Source organism: Rissa tridactyla, chromosome 1 (genome assembly GCF_028500815.1).
Source record: "Rissa tridactyla isolate bRisTri1 chromosome 1, bRisTri1.patW.cur.20221130, whole genome shotgun sequence".
Taxonomy (NCBI): Eukaryota; Metazoa; Chordata; class Aves; order Charadriiformes; family Laridae; genus Rissa; species Rissa tridactyla.
Genome location: NC_071466.1, coordinates 84762082 through 84785809, shown reverse-complemented (window position 1 = coordinate 84785809; position 23728 = coordinate 84762082). Strand labels below are relative to the sequence as shown.

The following is a 23728-nucleotide window of genomic DNA, read 5'->3' as shown; positions in this document are numbered from 1 at the left end:
GTTTGTAAATGGAGCTGAAATCTGTTTTATTTCATTTTCTGTGTCAAGCTGTCGTGGCAGTTGATTGAACAACATTTCCAAAGGATTCATCTCAGAAGGAGTGCTTACAAAGTGAAGTTCTGCTCATCCTAGTATGAGTGAGAAAATGAATCTCCATTTTGGTCTTTAATTCCTCTGTCTCCTGCCTAGACTGCTTTATTACTCTCGTCCATCTGTTAATGACTGAATGAAGGTCTCTGAAAGGCATCCTAAGTCCTTAAGTCCTTCCTCCTTTTGTTTTGACATGAGACCTTTCTGGGTGCCATGTGAAGGTCTTGTCCACTGTTTTGGTACCAAGTTGTGAAGTGCCTCAGAGCATGGGAAAGTGCGTGTCCAGCCTTTAAAGGCAGTTTACAGGTGGTGGTAGACAAATACTGCCACAGTACTCACCAGCCAGATTTCTTTAGCCCCCTTTGGTCAGAAAGTCACCATTCAGTCATGTGTGGCCTCAAATACAGCAAACACATTGTGAATGTGTGGCTATTGGAGACTATGGAGAAGCTTTCCTGGGGGGAAAGTTGGCTCATTACTGGCTGAGCTGGTGATCAGAGGAGAGTGTGGGTCATTAGTGGAGAATCCCTTGGGCTGTAGGCGCTTGATGCTGCAGAGGATGTTTTGGTGAGAAGGGTGTGAGAACATCTGCAGGAGGGAGGAATATGTATACTGTTAGCCCTCAGTAACTGCTGCATGGCTGCCGTATGGACACCGTACCGCATCTGCACCAGGAGCTCTTTAGTTCTGGTGGAAATTGGTAAGTGAAAACACTTCTTGTGCCAGGTAATGCAGATCTGCAAAAACCACTGGGTTGGCACTCTGCAGGAGGGAGCAGGACGCTGCGTGGGCCGCTTAGCACCTGGCAGGGTAAAAGCGGATGGTTGAGAGCAAAGTGCTCGTGCACAGCAGAGACTCTTGAGTATCTTGAGCATTGCTGCTAATGGAATCAAGGAGTGGAGATGGATCCTGATCCTCAGGAAAATTTCCTGGAACAGACAGAAGAATCTGAACAAAGCAGACATTTCTCCTATAAGACTCCTTCTGCAGGCTGCATCCCAGGCTTTTTTGCTGAAGAGTTTTTATATCCACCTCACTTGCAGGCTGGCTGCCTGGGATCTCATTGGCATTCTGCTTTTCTGCTGTAATCTCATGTTGTTAAGGAGCATGATTTTTGTTCTTAGCTGTGCCGCATATAGAAGATTACATAAATACCTTGGAAATCTTGGGAGGGGGAAGAAGAAGAAGGAGGGGAAAAAAAACTCCACCACAACCTACCAAACCCTTCCTCTGAGAAACATTTTGATCGTGTAATCTTATGTCTTCCTCTCAGAGAAAATGCTGTTTAACATAGGAGGGAAGCCACAAACTGGCTTCCTAATGATCCAGCTGTGCTAATGAGCAATTACAGACCAACACACTGAGCTGAGGTAGATTTGTTCTTCTAGCAGTTGTTGCCCAAAGATGTTTTGATACAGGAGTGCTTTTTCCTCGTCTCCTCCCTGTGTTGAGCCTTGTGTCACTTCCATTTCCATCTCCTTCCTCCTGCCCTCCTTTCCCTGGTAAATAGCTATTCACTTTCTAATTTGAAGCCATTTCATAAAGGTTGTACTTCTGAGGTTCAGCTCCCCTGTTCATAACCCTCGAGTTAAACCAAAGGATAATCCTGGGGCTGGGGGGGGGGTGGTTTGTTGTTCCTTGCAGCACGTCTGTTTGGTTTCCCATTGAAAACCAGTATTTTCAGCAGTGTGCCCCTGGTATAGGGGGAGAATTGAACTGTGGGTACAGGATGCTTTATGCTGGCTTACTGTGAATGTATTTGAGTTCCGAAATCCTCAATGACGGGGTGCGTGCAAGTGCTGGTGGTGTCCAGACAAGCTCACGGGGGGGTGGACCCCAAGCCTGTGGTAAACACTGAACAGACACCATGTTGCTCTTTGCCACATCAAAAAGGGTGGCGCTTTTTATTTTTTTACGTTTAAAGTCTGAAATGTATCAAATAATACAATTTACTAAAACAGATTTTATAGGTCACGCTTCCCTCTTTTCAGAAAGAGTGAAAATTTGTTAAATGTGCTTGCAACTTGAGAGAGAGAAGGGGGGGTGAATAAAACTTCAAACAGCGCTGCTAAAAACAGCCTGGGCTGCTTTTGTTTGGACTTTCAAAACGCAGCGGCTTAATGCCTCCATTGTACGCGGGGGGAAATATGCTAATTCGAAGCACATTTCCCATCAGAAGCCCTTTCAGTCCTGTCATCATTGAGATATGAAGGATGATAAAAGCAGGGAGAAGGGGGAGGCCCGTATTATGGGAGCGCGGCTGCTGGTTATTGTGCGCAGGGAGCGGGGCTGAATAGGGCTGATGGGACCGGTCACCCGTGAAGGCCCGTGGCCCCGTGGCCGTGCCGGTTCCCATGGGCGCTGCCTGCCCCCATCCCCGAAGGGACCCCCCCGCTGGTGCCACCAGGGCAGGGGTCCTCGGGGGTGCTCCCCATGTCAGCCACCCCGCCGCCAACCAGGACAGGGGCAAAAATGGTCAGAGGGCTGGAACACCTCTCCTACGAGGACAGGCTGAGAGAGTTGGGGATGTTCAGCCTGGAGAAGAGAAGGCTCTGGGGAGACCTTATAGCGGCCTTCCAGTACCAAAAAGGGGCCTACAAGAAAGATGGGGACAATCTTTTCAGCAGTGCCTGTTGCAATTGGATAAGGGGTAACAGCTTTAAACTAAAAGAGGGAAGACTTAGACTAGATATAAGGAAGAAGTTTTTTACAGAGGGTGGTGAGACATTGGCCCAGGTTGCCCAGAGAGGTGGTAGATGCCCCATCCCTGGAAACATTCAAGGCCAGGCTGGATGAGGCTCTGAGCAACCCAATGTAGTTGAAGACGTCCCTGCTCATTGCAGGGGGTTGGATGACCTTTGAAGGTCCCTCCCAACCCAAACTATTCTGTGATTCTAGGATAGGAACGGAGGGGCTGCCATCAAGATTTGCAAGCGCTCGCCGCCGTCATCCGTCCTGAAGCCCTGTAACACAGTATTTCTTTCTCTGTAACACGGGCAGCTACTTCGCGTTCACTTTAAGTGCAGTTTAAGCTGAAACAACGGATTTTTTCCTGACAAGGCCTCTTTTGCTTCCTTTCCAAGCTGCTGATGCTTGCGGGGCAGTGGTGCTCGCTGGCTGCGTGGAGCTGAGCTCCTGCAGTAAAGAGGCGCCTTCCACTGCTGCTGCAGTTGGAGTGGGTTTTTTTCTTCATAGTTATGAAACAGTGGGGAATCTGTGAAATGGTGCTTAGTCTGTTACTGCTCATTTATATGATTATATTATAGGTTGAAATAAGTACATTCATCAGTGCTTGGTAAGTATTAAAAATCTGCAAGCACTACTCTTTACTGTGTGATAAATATAAAAACCTAGGGTTTGGGGGTTTTCTTCTCTTTCTTCAAGTCACGAAGAGCTCTTTAAATGGTGGCTTTTGTCTCAGGAGTCTGACCTTATTGGTCTGGAGCTGGGGAGATGCTCAATTTACCCAGGAGGACTACATTTTCATTTTAGTTTTTAACAGGTGCTAGTGTTGTTTTATTATAGAGAATTTGGGATTAAATGAACTCGAGGTTCTGATAATGTTGCTATGATATTTGCTTGGAAACGGTTTGAAATGGCAATGAGAACTCTAGTTGTAGTTGTTTGTTTGGCTCTATAAACCTGCACTGTACTAATGGCAAATTAAACTAAGAAAATGGGCTTTTGATTGCATTTGCAATCTGGTGATGTTCTGTCTGCAATAGAAGTATGTGCCACATTCAAACACACAATTAGTTTAAATATTTCTGAGGACTATAGCTGGAGTTAAGTGCTTAGAAAGGCTTTTAAAGTAGTAGTTCGTCTTCAGTTTCTTCCTTGTACTAATAAACTTGTGAACAGGCAAATGGGGCCGATTGGTTTTGGCTGGGCATGAGAAGCTGCGATCCTTTTCTGCAGCCTGTGGGTGAGTCTCTGATCTGCAATGAGTGGAGCTCTATCCCATGTTGAGCAACATGCCTTTGGTCACCTCCAGGATGGTGAGCGCACACTTGATGTAGTACAGTTTTTCGATACAGAGACACAGTTCCTCCTACAGACCAAAGAAAGAACCTTAGCTAGAGGCTTTGATGTTGTTTCTGTCTTGTGCTTTTCTGCAATGTTTTAATTATACTTTTTCCTGATCTATCCATTCCTTCTCCCTTTCCTTAGTTCATTAGCTCCTTTCTTTTCCTCTCCAAAAGGTGCAGAAAGGTGGAGCAGATGATGGTATTTCAGGAATCGGTAGTGGTAATAGAGACAGAAGATGTGTCTGTCGTACTTCTGAGAACAAAAATGCCCAGTGCCATTTTGAATAACGAATGTGAGGGTCTCCAGAGCAAACATGTAATGATAATGCTTAGTGTTTACACTTGGGAAGCTCTGAGTGCAAGAGAGATGGTTACAAATGTGCTGAAACCCAGAGAGCAGAAATGAAATGGGAATGATACAAGGAACAGATGAAGAAAAGTAGATGCTAAATGAACTTCTCTCTGACTCATGACGAAGTGCAGAAGTGATGCCTTTTAGCGGTTTAAAACAAGTGAATGCCATGTTTGGAAAGAAACAGAGAAATGGGGATGTAACTAGGCAATGTCATGGTGAGATTGCTAAAAACGGAGTCTGGGTGGTTTTCAGGCAGCAGGATAGGAGGGTAGTTTGGAGGTCAGGATCCTGCTCTGGCTCCTTCTGGAGAAGCCTCTCCTTCTGCATTGGTGGCAGCGGGGGCTGCCCGTGGTTCAAGCCCTCCTTTGTGCCGAGCCTCAAAACCTGCTGGGCTGCAGAGCGGCTCTTCCCACGAAACCACCGAGGGGCTCCAAGCTCAAGACACTTAAAAAATTAGGTGAGGCAAAGCATTGGAAGGGTATACTCCAGGGAATAATCCTGCCCTGGCAAGGGATTTTACTTGACAGCCTATCTGGGAATCCAGGCTGAAAGCTGCTACGCTGTCCTTAACTCACCCTATAGCGCTTTTGTCTCAGCGCTTGCTTTGTATGCAGGATCACCCACTGCTGAGGTTCGGCAGAAGTCGAGGCGTGACATGATCCCGACGGAGCTCCAATCGTGCTCGTTGTCGGCAGGTTAAGTTATTCCCTGTTTATAAGGTAGAGGGTGGGTTTTATTTTTTTTAATTGCGCTGAACTCTCCAAGAGCACACTTAACTTTTTTATGGACTCAAGTGAAAGACCTGTTAAACACTTCAGCGGCTGTTGTTTGTTGTCCACTGGCGGTGTTCTCAAAGGCATTGTAAAGCGTGGAAAGAACCGCTACTTTATACATGACTGGGATCCCAGTTGATGCCGCTAGAAAAGAGGGGATTGGAAAAGCTAGGCCGGTCGAACTTGCCTGGCACATATTTAGTCGATGAGTTAATTGGACACCCTCAAAGTGGAACTTGTTATTGTCCTGCCGCTTTCCTAATGAGGATATCTGCTCTTGCGAAGAATACAATGATTAATTGGGGACCCTTTCGTTAGTGTCTTAACTGAGGATTTCATGACTAATGTCTTGTGTGTGAACAGAAACTGTATTTGCAATTCAACAGGTGGTCCAGGGCTGCATGACAGAACTGATCCAGGATCTTTCCCAAAGCATAGTTTAATTACACTGGAACGGGAATTTTCAGTATCAGGGAAACAGCTACAGTAACAGTGACTTACAACCTGCTGAAACTTTGAATGAAGAATTGGTACCTTGTACCAATCATTATTTTGATACTTTCTTTTACATCAACATTTTGACAGCTGAATTACATGGTCTTTTCAAAATGTTGACACGCAACTGCCCAATAATCCATGAGTGGGGTCTTGGAGCAACGTGCAGCCGAGGCTGGTGGTGGTGGGGCTGGCCTTTCAACCCGGGATGCTGGGGTGATCGGATAATGGTGCCTAAGGAACGCTGCTCTCGCTGCGTGGTTTAGCTCTGCCACAAAATCCAGTCTGACGCTGGGTGAATTGGTTCTTGGCCCTGAAATCTTGATCTGGGGGAGGCTGTAGCACTAGGATGGTGCTTAGTTGTGCATTCACTATCAAATTTAGTACCTATTGCATGACTTGACAAATTAGTTTGCATTCGTCATTGTCATTCTGATGGTGCTGATAAGGTTTTCTGCTCAATAAAAATATCTATGTAATATATGCATGTGTTTTCTTCATGTACTTACTTATACACACACATACATGTTTTCTGCATATGTATACACACACACACATCTATATCTGTGATTTCTGTATGGAATGCCTCATGAAATTCAGGAGGGGTCTTCATCCCTGTCTCTCCCCATGCCCCTCCAGTGTGGGGTACTTTTTTATAATGAGTGCCCGTGGTTTCTCTTTGGGGAGCTGTAGGGTTTTGTACTTCTTTGTATTTCCCTGCTTTTCTCCACACTTTGTGAAAAGACTGGACTGAGGCCAAGACTGAAGAACAAAACGAGCACTGAATAGATGAGAGATTGTAGGTGGGATGCTGAAGTCTATGCGAAGAGTGGGAGGGCAGTTTTTGAAAATCAGAACTGGATGTAAAGTTAACAGAGGATTGTGTGATTAAATCTGACTTTGTGGAGCAGAAGAATAAGTTTGTGTCAAGGCTGAACTCGGAGAAGTTTTGATTCATTTACAGATAGATAAAGAAAAAAAATAATCAACAGGTAGTCTCCGATACTGATCCTGTCTCAACTCTCATGCATTTTGAGACTAAGCAGCTGCATTAGCAGGAGTGTATTATAATGATACCTTTGCTGCCTTCTAAAAAACTCTGGCAGGAATAGCTCTTTTACAAGTACAAGAGGTACTTATGTTAGAAGTGCTAGTAAGAGCAACATAAATATCTAGGATCCTATTTCAGTATGTCCAAGTATTTAGAACTCTATTGTTAGTCTTCTGAGATGGCAGTAGGCTTTGGCAACAGTATTGGAGGAGAGGGTTCATAGCAAAAGCTAAGTAGATTGAATTGTCTTTAAGGTGCAGAATTAAGGGAATGACAAAGGACCTGAGCATATCAGTTTCCTGCAGAACTGCAGTGTTCCTGCCACTGTCGAATGTGTGACTCGAGGCAGAGGGATGGGGAGACAGGCATAACAGCTGAGAATCTCCTCTGTTTTAAAGGTGACAGAGAGAGAAAAAAAAAAAAGGGTGTTATGCGTGCCAAAATCAAGAACTTAGCCCTTAAAATGATGGAGGAGCATTTGAATCACCGCTGAAGGACTTCATGTATTAGTCATGTATGTGAGGATGTTGCCGCTGCTGAGCAGAAAATGTGTATAAGATTGGGTAACTCAAAGCCTTGTTTTGCTGCCTAATTTCAGATTTAAAGCATTTGGAACTTGGTATGCATTACACTTGTAGGAAACTGTACATATTGCCATAAAATTGTTGAACTGGAGTAGAAGCTGAAGATGACCATTGGGGCTGGTGCTCTGAATGTTGCTTGTTGAATGAAACCTACTTCTAGGGGGAGAAGATGGGGTGTCTGCTTTTATTTTTCTTGTAGTCTTTGTCATCCCAAGGTGGTCAGTCCCATAGGAGAGGAGATTTCATTGCTTCCGTTAGAGGTTGGTGTGATGTCAGGAAGTTTGCCTGAGGTTTTCCCTTTCAACTGCATCCTCTTCTTATCATATTAAATCAGTTCTTCCCATCATGATGTTTATTTATACCCTGTGAATGTTTAGAGTCTTTTCCTGCCTTCTCTTAATTTTTCATTTAGCTTTTCCTATTCATCCATGCTCTTTCAGCTATACTATAAGTGGGCTCCAGTTTGTCACCATGTTTCTGTCTGGCTTGCCAAAAGCATGGTGCTACTCCAGGCAGCCTCGCAGCAGAGGGGTGCAGGGGGTGATGTTGCTTCCAGCTCAGTTTCAAACATTATTTATTTTATTTTCATGTTTATAACTTTTCCTTAAAAGTCTTCAGTGTAGTTGAGATTCCTGTGATCTATCTATCATCTTTGGACTCGATGATCTCAAAGGTCCCTTCCAACCACTAAGATTCTGTGATGCTATCAGGTTTCCCCCCCCCCCCATGTTCCAAATAAAGGTTAGCCATCCGTGTATGCTCTGGATTTAGGCTGTTTATTGGCTTTGATTCTCGCCAGTGGCTGTGACTGCAGTGGACTAAAGCAGTGGTCCAGCTGGAAGGTGGCAGGCCGGCCACACAAATGTATGAAACCCGACAACTGAACGACAACTACTTTGCCCATCTGCTTGCCGCCAGGCATTTAGTTTGGCAGCAGCTATTGCCATCTTCATGTGGCTTTATTAAAGGGGTTACAGGACAGGTGCCTTCACACTGTTAAGGTCTGCTCACCCTCCTGGACTTACCTGCATCAGTTAACTCTGTGATTTTCTTTGGTTGCAAAGATAAACACTATCCACACTTAAGCCTTTAGTTTTGCCTTTTCTACCGAAATCCAAGATTGAGATCCCCAAGTGCAGTGCAGACTCGTGTTTTTTAGTAGTCTATATTTTATACTGTGGTAAAAATGCAGGTTTTTCCACTGTTATTTGTTCATTACTTTGGATTTCATTTTCTTAGTAGTTTAGTATGTCTGAAAAAACGGGCCCCAATCTTCTTTTTAAATATTTGCCAGGTATATGACTGCCGCACAACTAAAAGCTTGCTGTCATCCTTTGATTGTATCCACATGGAAAATTTGCCTGCTTTTGCATAAGCATTCAGATTGGTTTTTATACTCACGTCTTAGGTAGCTCGTCTAAAGCTGGTCTGAACATAAGCAATTACATTGAGAGGCACACCAAGTGGCTGCACGTGTATTTGTTCTTCTCTTAAATATTTTTGCATATTTCCTAAAAAAAAAAAAAAAAAAAAAAAAAAAAGAGAGAAAGCATTCCACAAGTTGTCTTTAAAATTGGCTGTTTGGAATACATGTCAGTCTTGTTTGAGGGACAGTCCCTGTATTTTAAAACTTCTAAGTCTCGCATCTCAGAGGCTAATCTCAGATTGCTCTTGAAGTTATGTGAGAACGCTCTTTATTGCAGCTCTGCGAAGCCTTTGTAGAAATGGCAAGTGTGTATTCGTCTCCTGAAAGCTTGTGAAGAATTTGCTGTAGCTTATGGTAGAGCTTCTCAGCCTTCAGGAATGTAAACTAGATTCAGTGACATTAAGGATAGATGTTCAAAGGGAATTGGCAAGTGAACAGAATTGGATTTTTAATGCCTTTTTTAACTTGTGCAATTGTACTATTTTACTTGACTGAGCAAAATGATTAAATGTTTTTTTTATTTTTAAAGCTAGATAAAGTAGGTTAAAACCTCTTTTTTAAAAACTATTTGGCAGTGAATGTCGCTTGGTGTGCAGTGCCTTCACATACTTTGCTCTACTGCTGTTCATCCTGAGGCTTGGCTGGAGGCTCAGAAACCCTCACTGCTCAGCCCCTCTCCTCATTTTCATTTTTATTTTTGTTTGCAAATAAAATGATGGGCCGAGCTCCTGAAATGTAACTAGCCGCTTTCTCTGGTTGCTGGTTATCTAAATCAGCCTGGTCTGTACAGCAGGTTTTTTTTGCTGAATATCAACCTTTAATTTTTTTATTTTTTTTTTGTAATTTCTACCTTTGTGGCTTTGTCTTTTGCTGTGTTGTCGTAGGCATGGACTTGACATGTTCTAGTCTCATCACATACTGTGAAAAGGATGTATCTGATTAAGGGAGGGAGCGTTGGATGAGACAACTTGCTGGCTAAGGTTAATGCTCGAAGCACGAGATCAGCACCCGTGTTAGCCCTGGAGGAAACAGCATATAGTTTGTTTCGTCTGCTGTGTTTATCAGTGGTGGGACAGAGGTTTGAAGATTAAGAAATTACTTAAGATAATAAGCGCTTAAAACCTATCATACATTCCAGCAATCTGGAAATTAATAGGAAGGGAAGGGGGAGAACTTTACACTGACGCATCACTTGCAGCTTTTAGAGGATGATTTAGTAGGTAGAATTAATGTTTTTGACTAGTTGGGATTGATGGCTTCTGAAGTCTTCAGTTCAAGTACTTCCGAAGCTGATTCTGGTATTGAATCATGGAATGATAGAATGTGTTGGGTTGGAAGGGACCTCTAAAGGCCATCTAGTCCAAACCCCCTGCAGTAAGCAGGGACATCTTCAACTAGATCAGGTTGCTCAGAGCTTCATCAAGCCTGGCCTTGAATGTCTCCAGGGATGAGGCCTCCACCACCTCTCTGGGCAACCTGTTATTGTGCACTGACTTCTTCGTTGCTGGTTTGGGGAGGGGGTTATCCTTGGAGAAAGTAGGGGAAATAATCTCCTAGCCTGTTAGTTTTGTGTTTGTAAAACATCTGCTCTGAAGTCCTGAGCCTGCCTAAAAAATTCTGCTCACCAGCAGGAAAGCATGCAACTGTTTGAAGGGGTAGGTCTCACTGATACAGAGTGGAGAGCTTCGTTAGTGGGTTTCCTCCGGGGACAGTCTGTAACCAAAGGTTCTGTCTAATGTGTTTTCTGTTTAAAGAAAGGAAATTCCAGGCCATGTTTGTGTTTTCTGTGTATTTATACTGATAAGTGTATTCATATTATACCACTTCAATTAGTTTTTGAACAGGCCTTTTGTAATTTTTGGTAGTCAGAAGAGAGGTTTCAACCTTTTAAACCTTTAGGCTTCCCAAAATAAGCAAAGATCATTAAGAAACAGAGGTACAGACTATGATAACAGTGAGCAGAAGTATGGACTGCATGATGAGAAATTCCAAGGGAATTTTATTGTCAATCAGCTGGTTTGGCCAACGACTAAAATTTGTGTGACGCTCAGCAAGTAGGGTGTATTTGCTATGGATTTTCAATCTTATTGATGTTAAAAGGGGAAAAAACACAGTCTTTGTAGAACATTTTCTTTGTGTAATCATCCCAACTGTAAAGTTCTCTTTCCTTTCTTGACTGCGGGACTTGAACAACTTCTAGCAATGGTTAAAAGAGTACGGCAGTCACATCACCTACGGTTTCACCTTTCAGCTGTTTCCTTGAGGGAACGTGTTTGCAGTGCATGGTCTTGCTGGGCAGGGATTTCAATTTTTCGATGGACTGCTGTGTGGGCGCTGGAGGAGGAGATCGGAGAAATATGCCTTGTGCCTGGGTTGAGGTCTCTGCTGGTGCTGCCCATTTGATCACCTTCAGGAACCCAACCCATTGCCTCACGCTGATTGCTGAGGATATTTCCATCTCCTCTACCGATTAACTTCTTCCTGCTTATAAAAAGGTCTGCTTGAAGTGGGAGCTTCAACTGCAGGCTTTTCCTGGACTCCAGGAAATCTTTTTAGGCAAATGCATGACATCAAGTTTTGATGCTGTGATGTGAAACCTTAGCATAAGTCCAAGAGCTCTTGGCAGCTGGGCTGAAGCATATGTCTGAGTAGTAATGCCCAAAGCAAAGTAACAACTATGGCGACCATGGTGAAAGAAAAGGATTTGTGCACTGATTTCTTGCGAGAGAAGGGAACTTTCTCTAAAGGCTGGGTCTGAGGTTTTTTTGTGCTTTTCACTAGGCGTCTATAGAAATAAAAATGCACAGCAAAATTGTGGGTGTAGTAACTGTAACCAGAAGAGGCTGAATTGCAGCTACAAATCTTTGGACTGCTTCCCTCTTCCCACTCCCTTGGTTGAATCTGTTATATGGTACACGCAGTGTGTAGGTTTTAACATCCCCAGCATTTGCTGAATCTGCTCGGCGTCTCTGCAGCCTGCAGAATCGGCCACGGCGGCTGGACCGGAGAAGACTGCCAGACCTCAAAGGCCATTACGCCATGGTTGCTCCATCATCCTACACACAAAAAAGGGGGGTGCCTTTGGGCACGTCTGCCCTGCGCAGTGTGGCACGCTGTGAGGCCACTGAGACAAGCACAGTGACAGGCAAGGTTAATTAGCCTCGGTACAGCACAGCCTTAAATATGTCAGTTATCTTGGGGTTTGGAAGGTGAATAATACCCCTGTGTGGTGTTGCCTGGTCTGTGGCTGCCAGGCATGGGGCCGCTCAGAGCGGGCTGGGGACACCTAAAGTCACCTCGTGTGGAGCAATGCAGATGTGTCCTGGTTCTGTTGCTCCCAGAGCCAGGTTAGTACAGCTTGTTAGATCTTGCTGTAGCCTGTCTCAATTTAGGGGAGCGACCAAACATGTGCGTAGCAGCAACTCTGCGCCTGATTCTAAGCATGGCTTAGAAGGTCTCTAATGGCAGACATCCTTTTAAAAACCCAAGCTGCGTTTTCTTAAACATTTTATCCTTTAAAGCATTGCATGTGCATTTCAGGTTGCTTGAGCTTGCTTCCTTTCTACTTGCTTGGGTGTTTTTTTGTGCTTTTTTTTCCATCGTGCTCGCTAGTCAGAGAAAGAATTTAAGTTTTCCATGTGTGTGTATATAGATATATGCCCATTTTTGCTTTTATGCTTCTCTCACACAGTCTTTTGCCGTGGGTGAGCAGAACTTGCTCGGCAAAGAAAGCAAACAGAGAACAGACCCTGTCGCCCCCTGCCCCTTGAAAAGAGCAGAGGGCATGTGGAATAAATCAAAACGCGCAGCATAATAACGAGGTCCCATGGGAAAAGGGAGCCTGGCAATTGTGTGCCGGCGTGCACCTCCCCTTAGAGACGGCGGCTGGGGGGCTCACCCCATGGCGGCCAAGGCGGGGGGGTTCCTTTCTTTCTCCCTCGCGTCTCCCCTCCCGGGTGTCGCCAATCCATTCACCGCCCAGAGAATTGATTAACATTCGTCGTCGGGAGCCTTGGGAAGACGGGTGGGGGAGTAAAGAGAGGGGGAAGAGAGGAGGGCGAGGGGAAGGGGATGCGAGGTGGTGATGCCGGTCCCCACAAGGCGGCCAGCCGGGGCAGGGTCGGGCGCAGGATGGCTATTTTATAGCTGGGGACCGCCGTGACGTATGGCTGAGCGCTGGCTGGCACGGCTCCTCCGTGGACCAGTCAGCGGAGCGAAATTGAAGCTGACAAGACTTTTCTGGCGTTTTTGGAAAAGACTGTAATCTACTGTAGGGGAGAACAGAGCCGCTCAATCACCGCCGCCGTAAATAGGAGACGGAAGGGAGTGAGAAAGGAGGCGAAGAGAAAAAGTGCTTTCTGGGGGGGGAGGGGGGGGCGGCATTTTTGGTGGATGGTATGAAGCCAGCCATGGAAACTGCAGCGGAGGAAAATGCAGAACAAAGCCAAGAGAAAAAAGGTACCCAGGGGTCTAACAATAGCCTGTTTAAATCTTTTCATTCAGGGGGCTTAAAGAGGTTTCGGCCAGTTTTGTCACTTTTTCGAATAGCTCTTAAACAATCATTACTGCGTCTTTGGGCTTTTAGCTGTCCTTTCCTGCATGGCTTGACAACACATTAATAGAGTGGCAATCTTTCTGTCTGCGTCTGTATTTGCTCTGAATCTGTCCTAACCCTACCAGAAATTATGTTTGCAAAATAAATCTTGTTATTGCTGCGTCTTTGATGGGTTTTGGTAAATTTGGTTTACAGAGGTAGCGTGTGCCTGTGTGTTTGCGTGCTGTTTTCAGAGCCATGATCTGGTGTTTTTTGTCGAGACTAGCCATGTAGCAAGGCTTTGCAATGCAGTGTGGGAGACCTAGGTTATAATAACATAGAATAGATGATAATATCACGCAACCTTTGTGTAGTTAGCTTGGTGCCAAACGCTACTCTTAATTTAAAATTTCCTTTTCTATGGTGTTGTCTGGCAAACCGTGCTTCTGTAGAGATCTGCCTGCACTATGATAACGGAGAATAATGCAATGAGTTTCACAGCCTTAGATTTCAGGATGTGTTAATCCCCAAGTATTGCTGCTTAGTGGAGGGAACAATTCCCTGGTAGCGGTTCTGCGGTAGGGAGATGGCAGCGCAGGAGGAGAGAGGTGCTTCGTCCCTCCCAGCCTCACAGGTGATTTATTTGGTCTGAAGTGCTGAACTTCGGAGGGTAAATTCAACTAGCAAAGGACTGGTTTGTTTCTGCATCATATAGTTGGTGCCAAATAAATGTCCCTCTTCAGTGTAGCAGACCGCTGTACAAATCGTAGCAGTGTTGTTTTGCTAAATGATACAGCGGTAACAAAGTTATTTAAATTTCCACTGCCTTTTTACATGAGTCATAGTATATTTTGAACCTGTTGTGTGTCAGTTAAAGCAATCTGAGTATCTCATAGGCATATGCAGCTGATGCACACCTAATACATTTCCCCAAGTAGAATTGTTTAATTTATTGTTAAACAGTTCAGATGTGAATGTAATGATAAATCCCGGTACTGTCCAGTACCAGATTTTGTTTTCCTACTTTGAATCTGATTCCTCCAGCATGCTTTGTATAATTCAAACCTAGCTTCAGTTTCAAGTAAATGAAATTTGTCAAGTGATTAGACATAGTACTACATAATCCCTTAGGGATTTCACAAAAGGAGGTCCACTGATGAGAGATTAAACTCTGAAAGCCGTTAGTGTATGTGGACAATAACCCACCTCACTGCAGATTTTGAGTAGTTAATGTACAAAATGCCCTAAATACCTTGGCTATAAAGCCATCTTGAGCTCACAGACCATCCTTCAAAAATTACTGCAATTTTTTCTTCTGATTGATGAGTTTCTTTTAAACCGATAGAACTCATCTACAATAAGCACCACAAAAAGTTATCTGTATGCGTTAGCAGCTGTGCAAAATGAAATGTGTTGCCGAGTGTGTTTATGATGAGTTTATGGTTTCCCTTTTATTTTGGCAAGGATGAAAGCACAACATGTACAATGGTAAATCTGTTACCAAGTCACGGTTGTTGATCTGTTGCTTTCATAGGATGCAGGCAGGGGAACTTCCTATCTTAATTTTACCACCATTTCCGAGTTTTTCTGTGACAATTCCATACTTTGGATCTGTCACATAGGTATGTGTATGTAACACTTCAAGGCTTTGTTCTTGCCAGTTCTGAAAGTAACACATGGTCTCTCACGTTATGCTCTTTATTTCTATTCGCTTAAATTCCCAATATGTTTCACAGTGAATTAAAATGGAGAAAACTGAAACAGTCCTACTCCTAGTTTCAGTAGCAAAATAAATAGCCCAGATTCCCCTGCAAAGTTCTTGCCATGAAGCAGTGAGGCAGGAGGAATTGGGGGGCAGATCTTCCAAAGTGCTTAGACTGTCTAGCCCAGTCGGGTTTTTAGATGGGCTCAGCAGGCATCAGGTACCTCCGAAATAGCAGGATTTTTCAAAAGGGCTGTTTTCACCAGCAGCGCTCTCTCATGGAGAAAAATGAGCCTTTTCTCTGTGTGAAGAAACTTGCTGGAAAATGCTGCCGCTTCGCTTTGGGGTGTAAAACGGAAGCTGACCCCTTCAAAAACGTGTCCATTTTCTGTCCGGACTGGATCTCCTGCCTGCGGTGCCTTACAGGCTTGCCGGGTTTGCAACACTTGCTTCTTCCTCTAAGATCCTCCTGGACTTTAGCGTAATGTCCGTCCTTCGCGGGATGCTCTGGATGCAGTGGTTGTGAGGCAGCCACCGTAGCTCGAAGCGGTGGAAGTGCTGTCACAAAGTCTTTTAACTCTTCCTTCCAGAAATGAATTGCAAAGTCCTAGGAGATAAACCAGTGTCAAAAGGGGTCTGGGGGATGTAGTTTTTGCTAATACTGAGCAAGAGAAGATCCCACTCAGTATGCTTCGCGCTGCCAAGTTCAGGGGAAAGTATCTGCATTTAGCTATGAGCAAATTGTACTTTTCAGCTAAAAGGGGTTTTTTTTTTTCCCTTTACTGGAGTTTTACAGTTTTCCAGGTTGTGTTTTTTTAATGCAAGGACCTCCTTAATGATTTACTGTAATTGTATAGAATAAATACTTGGAGGAATTTGGGCTAGGACTACATGCCCAGCTGCCAGCCCCTGTGTACAGGGCTCCCTGTGCTCTGGAGGAGAATGATGGAAAGCGAGACTGCCCCAGCACTTGGGATGAGCAGCGAGAGCCGTTTTCAATTCGAGCGCCTAATACAGTCAGATCTGAACGGCGGTGTCACAAAGGTACTGGTTTGTGTTTCCTGTCCCTGTGGCAAATGCGGGTGGCCAGCTATTTTTCGACAATTTACACAAGCTGATGTGCTTTATGAATATTTACTGATAGGGAAATGAAAATGATTGATCTCATTTAGATTTTTAAAGTTCACTAAATTGTATGCGAATTCCAGTTTTAGATTTTAATAATTATTTTTGTGAGTCCCCTGCCTGATTCAGGCAGTGATGCTGCCCCAGCTGATGGATTCAGTGTTTATCAGACATTTGTTTCTCTGCACCCAGATGAGTGGTCGCTGCCCCAGTTTTTTTTAATTGGAAATGGAACAACACCCATGTCGATGGAGATAAGAAATAAGAGCTTTATGCTGCGTATCAGCAGCCCTTATCAGAGGAGAACACCATGAGCAAGCTGAAGCAAAATGTTTAACAGATACTTTACAGGGCTGCAGGACAGATTGGATGCATTTTAAAGATGAAGGTTTACAAATTATTACAAATGACAGGGTTTATCTTGCAGGCATTAAATTAAATCAGAACGTGAGGACTGGGCAGGCAGATTTACTGAGGTGGAATAAATATGAAAAACGAAATGCCGTTTTGCATCAGCAGTGAAGGTTATAGATCCTGATACACATTAACAGAGACAGTAAGTTTCCTTTTTCATTTAACCGTGAGAAATACTACCAAGCTGCAATATTCAAAGAAGAAACCCAAAACCCAACTGTGGATGACCATGGTGAATTTACCAAATTACACATGGGAGAATGAAAGAAAGCCATTTCACTACGATATAGTTTCCTTATATGAATGCATACGATGTCCAAATTGCATATGCTGTGCTGAGGAATAATGCAGAGCGGCCTGAGCAGCTGTACCCAAGGTTCCTTTTAATTGGCTCTTCCCTACTAATGTGCTCTCGATGAAAGAAGACCTCATGCTCAGAAACGGCTGGGAGCTTTATTATTATTTATCATATATGAAGTGATCGTTCCGATTTTAAACTCTAAATAGACAAGTATATGCTAGTCAAAAATAGAAAGAAAATACTTGCCATAAACACAACTGCACAACTGTGTGCGGTAATGTAGACGGAGCTGCTGAAGTGCAACATGAGAAAGGAGTGAATTAATGTGCAGTTTATTTCACTTTTAGCAAAGTTCTTTTTAGACAGTGAGCTTGTGACATTTTCATGCATCACAGGTAGATGTGTTTTTCATTACAGCAAATAGAAAAAATTGTCTTTTTTTTGTAGACACGTTATGGTTATTAGCCAAAATTTTCAAATGTATCCCCTTGATGTCAGGCTCGTATGGTAATTTCAGAGCTGTCAAGCCGCTTAAAGATTTTTAGTATGCTGCATGTTTTTTTTCCCCATTTCAAGCAGTTTATTGGTGTTTCAGATCCCCTGAAAACAACAACTGCTTTAAGTCCCTGAAGAATATGACAGTAGGAGAGAGGTCCAGCCCAGGGAGAATCTGGGACACGCGATATTCTGGGGATAATAATTTGGCAGGCTTAGTGATTTAGGTTTTAATGAATAGGATTTGGTTTCTAAATAGGAGGCGGGGGCTGAAAACGCTTGGAGAAAGTACTCATACTGGTCTGAATGACCTCATGAAAGCAGAAAACCTAGACATATGTGCCACGGGATATGGTAACGGGGAGGGGGGGAAGCCCCAGATGGCACTGCACGTGCACAATGGACTCTGCAGTGGGAGCAAAGGGGCTAAAGAGGGGAGCAAGGAGGGGTGGGGGGGAACCCCCTTTGGTTACTCTAACCTTTCCCCATTTTCTGGCCAGCCTTGCTCCTCATGGAGTATTCATCACCAGATCGCCAGATCACAAACAACCAAATGAGAGCCCTCTCTTTGCTCCTGTGGACTGCTCTGTCAGCTGCCAAGGGTGAAGGTCGTAACTGTTGGTTTCCTCTCAAACCATATGCCAAAGACAGCAAGCGTGAGGATGTTGGGCACTGGGAGTTTTATTACAAGCAGGCAAGATGATTCATCCCAGTGAATCCTGAACACCACAGTCGCCGTCAGTTTGCCCGTGTGGTGTGACATGAAAACGTCACCCCTGTAGCTGCTGCGGCTGTGCAGGATGGAGTACAGCCTGGTCCAAACAGGAGACCTCCAGCTGTAGGAGCTTGTCTGTGCGTGGAGAGCGTTGTAACCTAGACCTGGGAATGCAATTTGTGTAGTTAGGTCCTCAAAAAGCAAGAGATAAAGAAGTCATTATTTCTTCTGCTGACTATTCAGGGTACAGTCAAACTCTGTTTCGTATGTACTGTGTGCCGTAGTTGTTACGCCACTGAAGCCTGTGGGGCTTTTGACCTGGTGGTGATTTTGCATGAGTGGGTCAGGATGGGTCCCAGTGAAGTCACGAAAAGATGCTCTTCAGCTTCAGATGTTGTGCCAGGCATGCAGTGAGGGCTACCAAACAGCCATTGCGAAGTGGCTCTTTGCAGAGCAGTGGCGAAACTGAGATTCCTTACGGAGTCTGAGCTGTCTCCTAATGAAGGGAGCCCTGTTACTGCAAAACCAGAAATTACTAGTTAAAAAAAAGCCAACTTCATAGGATATTTTCACCTGCCGAGGCGATGCTACAAAGTTTACACGCAATCTCCACGGTTCAGGGTTTGATGTTCATCCCACGGCAAACAATGGTGACTTCACCAGCATCCCCTCAGGCTAAGGGGGAAAGGCAGCTGCCTGCTCTGCTCTGAGCAAGGGAGGTTTGTAGCTGCTGCAGTAGAAATCTCAAATCGTGGGTTCAGGCCTGATAGGATAAAATCCGTTTGGTGACATGGATTTGGTCTAGATGCTGCTGCAATGCAAATGAGGAATTTTTTTTTCGTCCCAGAAGTCTTTGCAGCTGGTTATTTTTAATTTAAAAAAAAAAAAAAAAAAAAGTCTTAATCTGTTACTGTGGTCCAGTAAGTAGCTTCAAAAAAACAGGGAGCAAACAGTTGGGAGGGAGAGGGCAGACAGTATGCAGTACTAGTGAGCAATTCTGTTATTTCCATTTTGCATCAAATTAAATTATTATGGCGTCTTGTGTGATCTCATAAACAGGCTTGTTCCTGTGTAAGCAGAAGGAGATGATATCATCCTGAGCGTGCACAGTCATTTTGGAACAATGCCTTCAACACATTTTGAATTCGGTTATGTTTGTAAGATGTGGAATTTGCCTTTCCTAAAAGGAAGGATAAACTGTAAAAAGAGGAATTTTTATTTTATTTTTTTTTTAGGAAAAATATACTACCTAATAACCTGCTTGCTCGTTTGTGTGAGTCGTAGAGAGGGGAGAAATACCAAGCCACAAAATATCCTTTGAGAGTGCCGTTGATACTAAGTTTGCACCCCAAACCCAAAAGAATGTTTTAGTATTGTAGTTCATTTGCCGGTGTAGGGGATGAACAAATCCTTGCTTCGAACTTCTAGATCCAACATGTGGATTTGAGGCCAAGATTTTTTTCTTTTCTTGATGTATGTAAATGTAGCTGTGTCGAACTTGTAGCAGCAAAACCCCATGAGGGAAGGACCAGGTCCAGGACACTTCCTAGCCCCTCACAGGCCAGAAATTTATGGCATCCTTATGCCATAAATTTCCCCCCAAATCCACATGCCCCCTGAAATTTGTCTCTGATGTAGTCTATGGTAGATGGGTTTTCAGCATCATGACCTTCGCTTCCTCCACCTGCTCAAATGCTGCTGAATCGGATTTATTTTGGCCAGAGATGATGGTTACTTTCTCATTTAGACACCGCAGAGTGGGACTGGTGCATTTTACATGAAGATCTGTCTGTCTCGCCCTGACAGCCTTGACAAAGCCATAACGGTGCTGAGGGGGAACGCGTAGGTGGCCAGTGGCCTCTTTCAGGGGGCTTGGGAGCCCTGTGCTGGTGAGTGTGGGATGAGTGTGCGAGCGGGTCAGGTGTGTTGCTGAGCTTCATCTGTCCTCTGAAAAGGCGAGGAGAAGGATAACTGCCCTCCTTCATTGTAGACTGCCTTAATATACTCGGTCCAGATTTTTGGACGTCAGCAGAACCTATGTGAAATAAAACCAATGACTTTTTAATGTAAGAAAGTAATGGAGCAAACTCTTGTGTTTGCCCTACCTCTACGCATGACAATAACCATTTGCTTTGACAGATTTAGGGTCTCTCAAAAAAACCCAAACAGGTAACGTGGTTTTCCATGACTTTGTCTTCTTTTACTTCTGTAGCAAAGCTCTTTGCCATGGACAAAGAGAGGGAGATGTGAGAGTGGGCGGGGGGAAGGAATAGAGGGTCCTTCCTTACATGTTTAATTCAACTCCTAGGTGGAGTTTTAGCTGTTCAACCTTTCTTAACACCTGTGTGAGTGTCTCCCTGTCGATGTCCCTCCCAACCCCTCCCTCGGTTCAGTAAAGTTATGTTGTTTCAGTTCTGAAACTACAGCGTGTTTTTATCTGGGCTCTTAGTTTTAAAGTTAAATGACTGAAAGTGCTGAACTAAAACTTGCTGGTGACACTGACTTTTTACCACCTGAAATTGGCAGTGATCACCAGACCAGAAATGGAAATTGGCAGGTACCACTGGATGTACAGGAGTTCAAGGCCACACCGGTACCATCATGTGCCAGCATTGAGAGGCAATATTAGTCCTTTGGGGATTCAAGGTAAATAAAGGGCTGGGTGAAAGGGAAATGGAGAGTTCAGAAATGGTGGTAGCATAAACCTAATGCTTTGCACTAGTCCTAACAATTTATGATAAATGTTCTTCTGTTTTTCTTGTTTTGTTTGTTAAGGCTGTAAGGAATCTAGTTCTTTCATATGAGTACTTAACATAAATTTAAATTCGGTTGTTAATACTTGAAGGACAATAATGCGTGGTGAGGGACACCTCCCTTGTAACTGTGCTGCCCAATTGCTTCAGAACTGTTTACAGATGAGACGGCGTAGTATGGGGTTTGTATGCAGATGAATCTATCAAACTGATCAGCCACAAACGCAGTAATTGACACTAAAGCAGTGACGGCACATCTGATTTACTGGTCTCCTACAATATGCTTCCTAGGCGGCATTCCATGATTTTTCTTTGCATTTTTCCCTTGCTAGAAGCAGTAAGTGCGTAGGTCAGAGTCTAAAGGAGGATTTCAGCTGAAGCTTTAAAACTGGTTTGGTGATTCCACGTGCCTGTCCTTTCGATACCTGGCTTGAGACCTCAAAAAGATCCTGTTCTGTTTTCCCGGAGCTTCATTTTAAGAGTTTGGGGGGAATTTAGTTTTGAAGCATCTCGGAAAGGCACCTGAAGTCAAGCACATGATTGATTGCATTGGAAAATTCCAGTCTGACTGGGAGTTAACACAGTGAAGGATATAAATGCTCAGAGATAGTGTTTGCAGCTAGCTCTATCCAGCAATCCTCTTCTCTTTATGGAGCTGATTGACTGAAGCCTGCTTGACAGCTTGTTTGCTGGAGATGCCTGCCTCTGCATCGGAGACTTCAACAGCAACTGCAGGGAAATATTCAGCAAAGCTTGCTGCCTAATCCCTCCCTTTTCCATTATATTTTTACATACGTTTGTTCTTTAGGATTCAAATGTTTATGTATTTCAAAATGCCTTTTTTTTTTTTTTTTTGGCAAATACTTAGGTTGCAAATCATGATCTCCGTCTTCAATATCAATAGTCATTTTGGCCATATTTTATGACAAATTACCCGGGTGACAGACTTGGGGCTGCTGGAAGACATTCCCAAACTTCAGATCAGTGCTCATGGCCTATTTTATACGCGGGTGAAATGCTTCAGGAAGGAGCGGCAGATGATGAATGCTGCCTTCCCTGGGAAGGAGGACACGGAGGGAGCAGGCCAGGTGCCTGATTGTCAGGGTCTTGTGCCCCGTCAGCTGTCCCCAGTGATGAGACATGTCCATATGCGCTGGCACAGATGAGGCAGGACGCAGAGGAGACGCACAGCCTTCTGTCACAGCAGCTGGGAGTCTGGCACGTAAAATGGTGCTAGAAACCCTCGTTTCGGCAACTGAACCCTATGCAGGCTGCCTTGGGAAGCTTCCTGAAATATCATGCAGGTAAATGTGGTGCCTGTCGTGGAGGAGCTGAAGATGAAAGGCTTCTTGCTGATGGGGGTAAAAAAATAAACCACCAACAAAGCCCAGAAATACCCATTTGAGAGAATGTGCTTAAATGGCTGCACTTAAGGAAATGAAAATGTTCCTAGGCAGCAGTGAAACTGCTCTGAACAGGTCTTGAGTAAGACCAATCTGCCAAGGATGGATTAAGCCACAGTCTTTGCTCCTTGCCCTTAGATCAGAGGGAAAATGACACTTGAGTCACAACACAAGTCACAGCTGTAACATGCCTCCCTTCTGTACTGCCGTACAGCTCCCTGCTGCTGGGCGGCATTGGCTGCTGTGCTGAGATAAACTCTCCGTTTCTTTGGCAAGCCGCATTATTTCTTGGGTGCCTTTGCCACGTGGATATTTCTACTTTGTCTCCTCCGACAGTGTCCAAATGGACACCGCTAGGGGAGCACTTCTGTGGCAGTCCTGGTGGCATCCACCTCCTCTCCCAGGGTTGCCACATACCACACGATCTCCCCTCCCCATTTTAAGCTTTAATCCAGCACTTGAGCAACAAGGGAAGAGTCAGCGTGGGATACTCACTGCCGTGCTGGAGCCAGGACCTCCCCAGAACACCTGCAAACTTAATGAGCCTTTCAAAACGCCTAAAACAATTTTTTCCCAGGAAGCAAAGTACCATCTCTTTCTTTAGTAAGAGAAACTTAGCAATGGTTGTTTAACATGAGCTTAGCTGTCGGCAGTCTTCCAGGCTGGGTGGGCGTTGTTTGCTTTATGGAAACCTTTTTTCTTTTTTTTTTTTTTTTTTTTGCTTTTCCTTAACTTGCTTCCTGCAGATGCTGGGAGGTGTTTCAGCTGCTTTGTAAGCCCATAAGGGCATGCGAATGTGGAGCATCTCACTGTGACAGCCCGTTCCCTTACTGCAGCAAGCTTAAATTGTGAAAATGGTGTGGTGGGAACTCAACTGGGGGAATGCCTGCATGAAAGCTGTTGCAGGGCAAAGGACTTCTGCAGCTGTGGTTCAGGTTTCTTACTGCTCCTCTAGTTCCATAGTTGGGTAAACATCTGGGAAGATCTTGGCAGCTTCAGTTGTCTCTGAAATGGAGAATTTACCTTCCGAATCTTAGATCCACCGGGCTGAAATCCCCCCCACATGCTGTTTTTGGCCTTCAGCTGTAGGGAGAGAGAGGTTGTGTTTCTGTTTGCTTCTTTGTAGCTAGGGAGGAGTCAACTGGGGAAGTGGTCGGTAGCGGTGGCTGAAATCCCGTGTGGCAAAAGTCTTGCTCTCCCACTGAATGATGAAGGCTGATGGAGAGTGAGGTGAGTTACAACTGCCAGAAAGGTGGAGCTAAGAGTCTCAACTCCAGTCTCCCAGGTAAGATACTCACCTTTGATTAAAGTAAAGTTACCCTGAAAAATGATGTCAGCCAAGTACAGGTGGGTCTGGAGGATGGTTGAGTCAAGGAAACTCAAATGTCCTCACAGAAGGTTTCACAGAACTGCTGAAGTAGCCCATGGGACTGAAGTGCTCAGGTGCTTTTGTATGTGTCCCAGCAAGCTTGTCTGGACCTTCA

General features: G+C 44.5%; 1 protein-coding gene across 5 annotated transcripts in view; it reads left to right on the top strand.

Annotated features, from left to right (window-relative positions):
- The window catches only part of GPM6B (glycoprotein M6B), a 110969-nt gene that overhangs the window by 65420 nt on the left and 21821 nt on the right, over positions 1–23728 (top strand). For 2 of the 5 annotated variants that reach the window (XM_054196223.1, XM_054196233.1), the window contains exons 1-2: positions 13185–13260; positions 20615–20734. The exons of 1 other annotated variant lie outside the window; for it this stretch is intronic. In XM_054196223.1, coding sequence (XP_054052198.1) covers positions 13200–13260; positions 20615–20734 — 181 coding nt within the window. In that variant the 5' untranslated portion in view covers positions 13185–13199. Of the gene's footprint in view, positions 1–13174; positions 13261–20614; positions 20735–23728 lie in introns of those variants that run through there. 2 more of the 5 variants (XM_054196198.1, XM_054196214.1) reach the window with 2 other exon arrangements.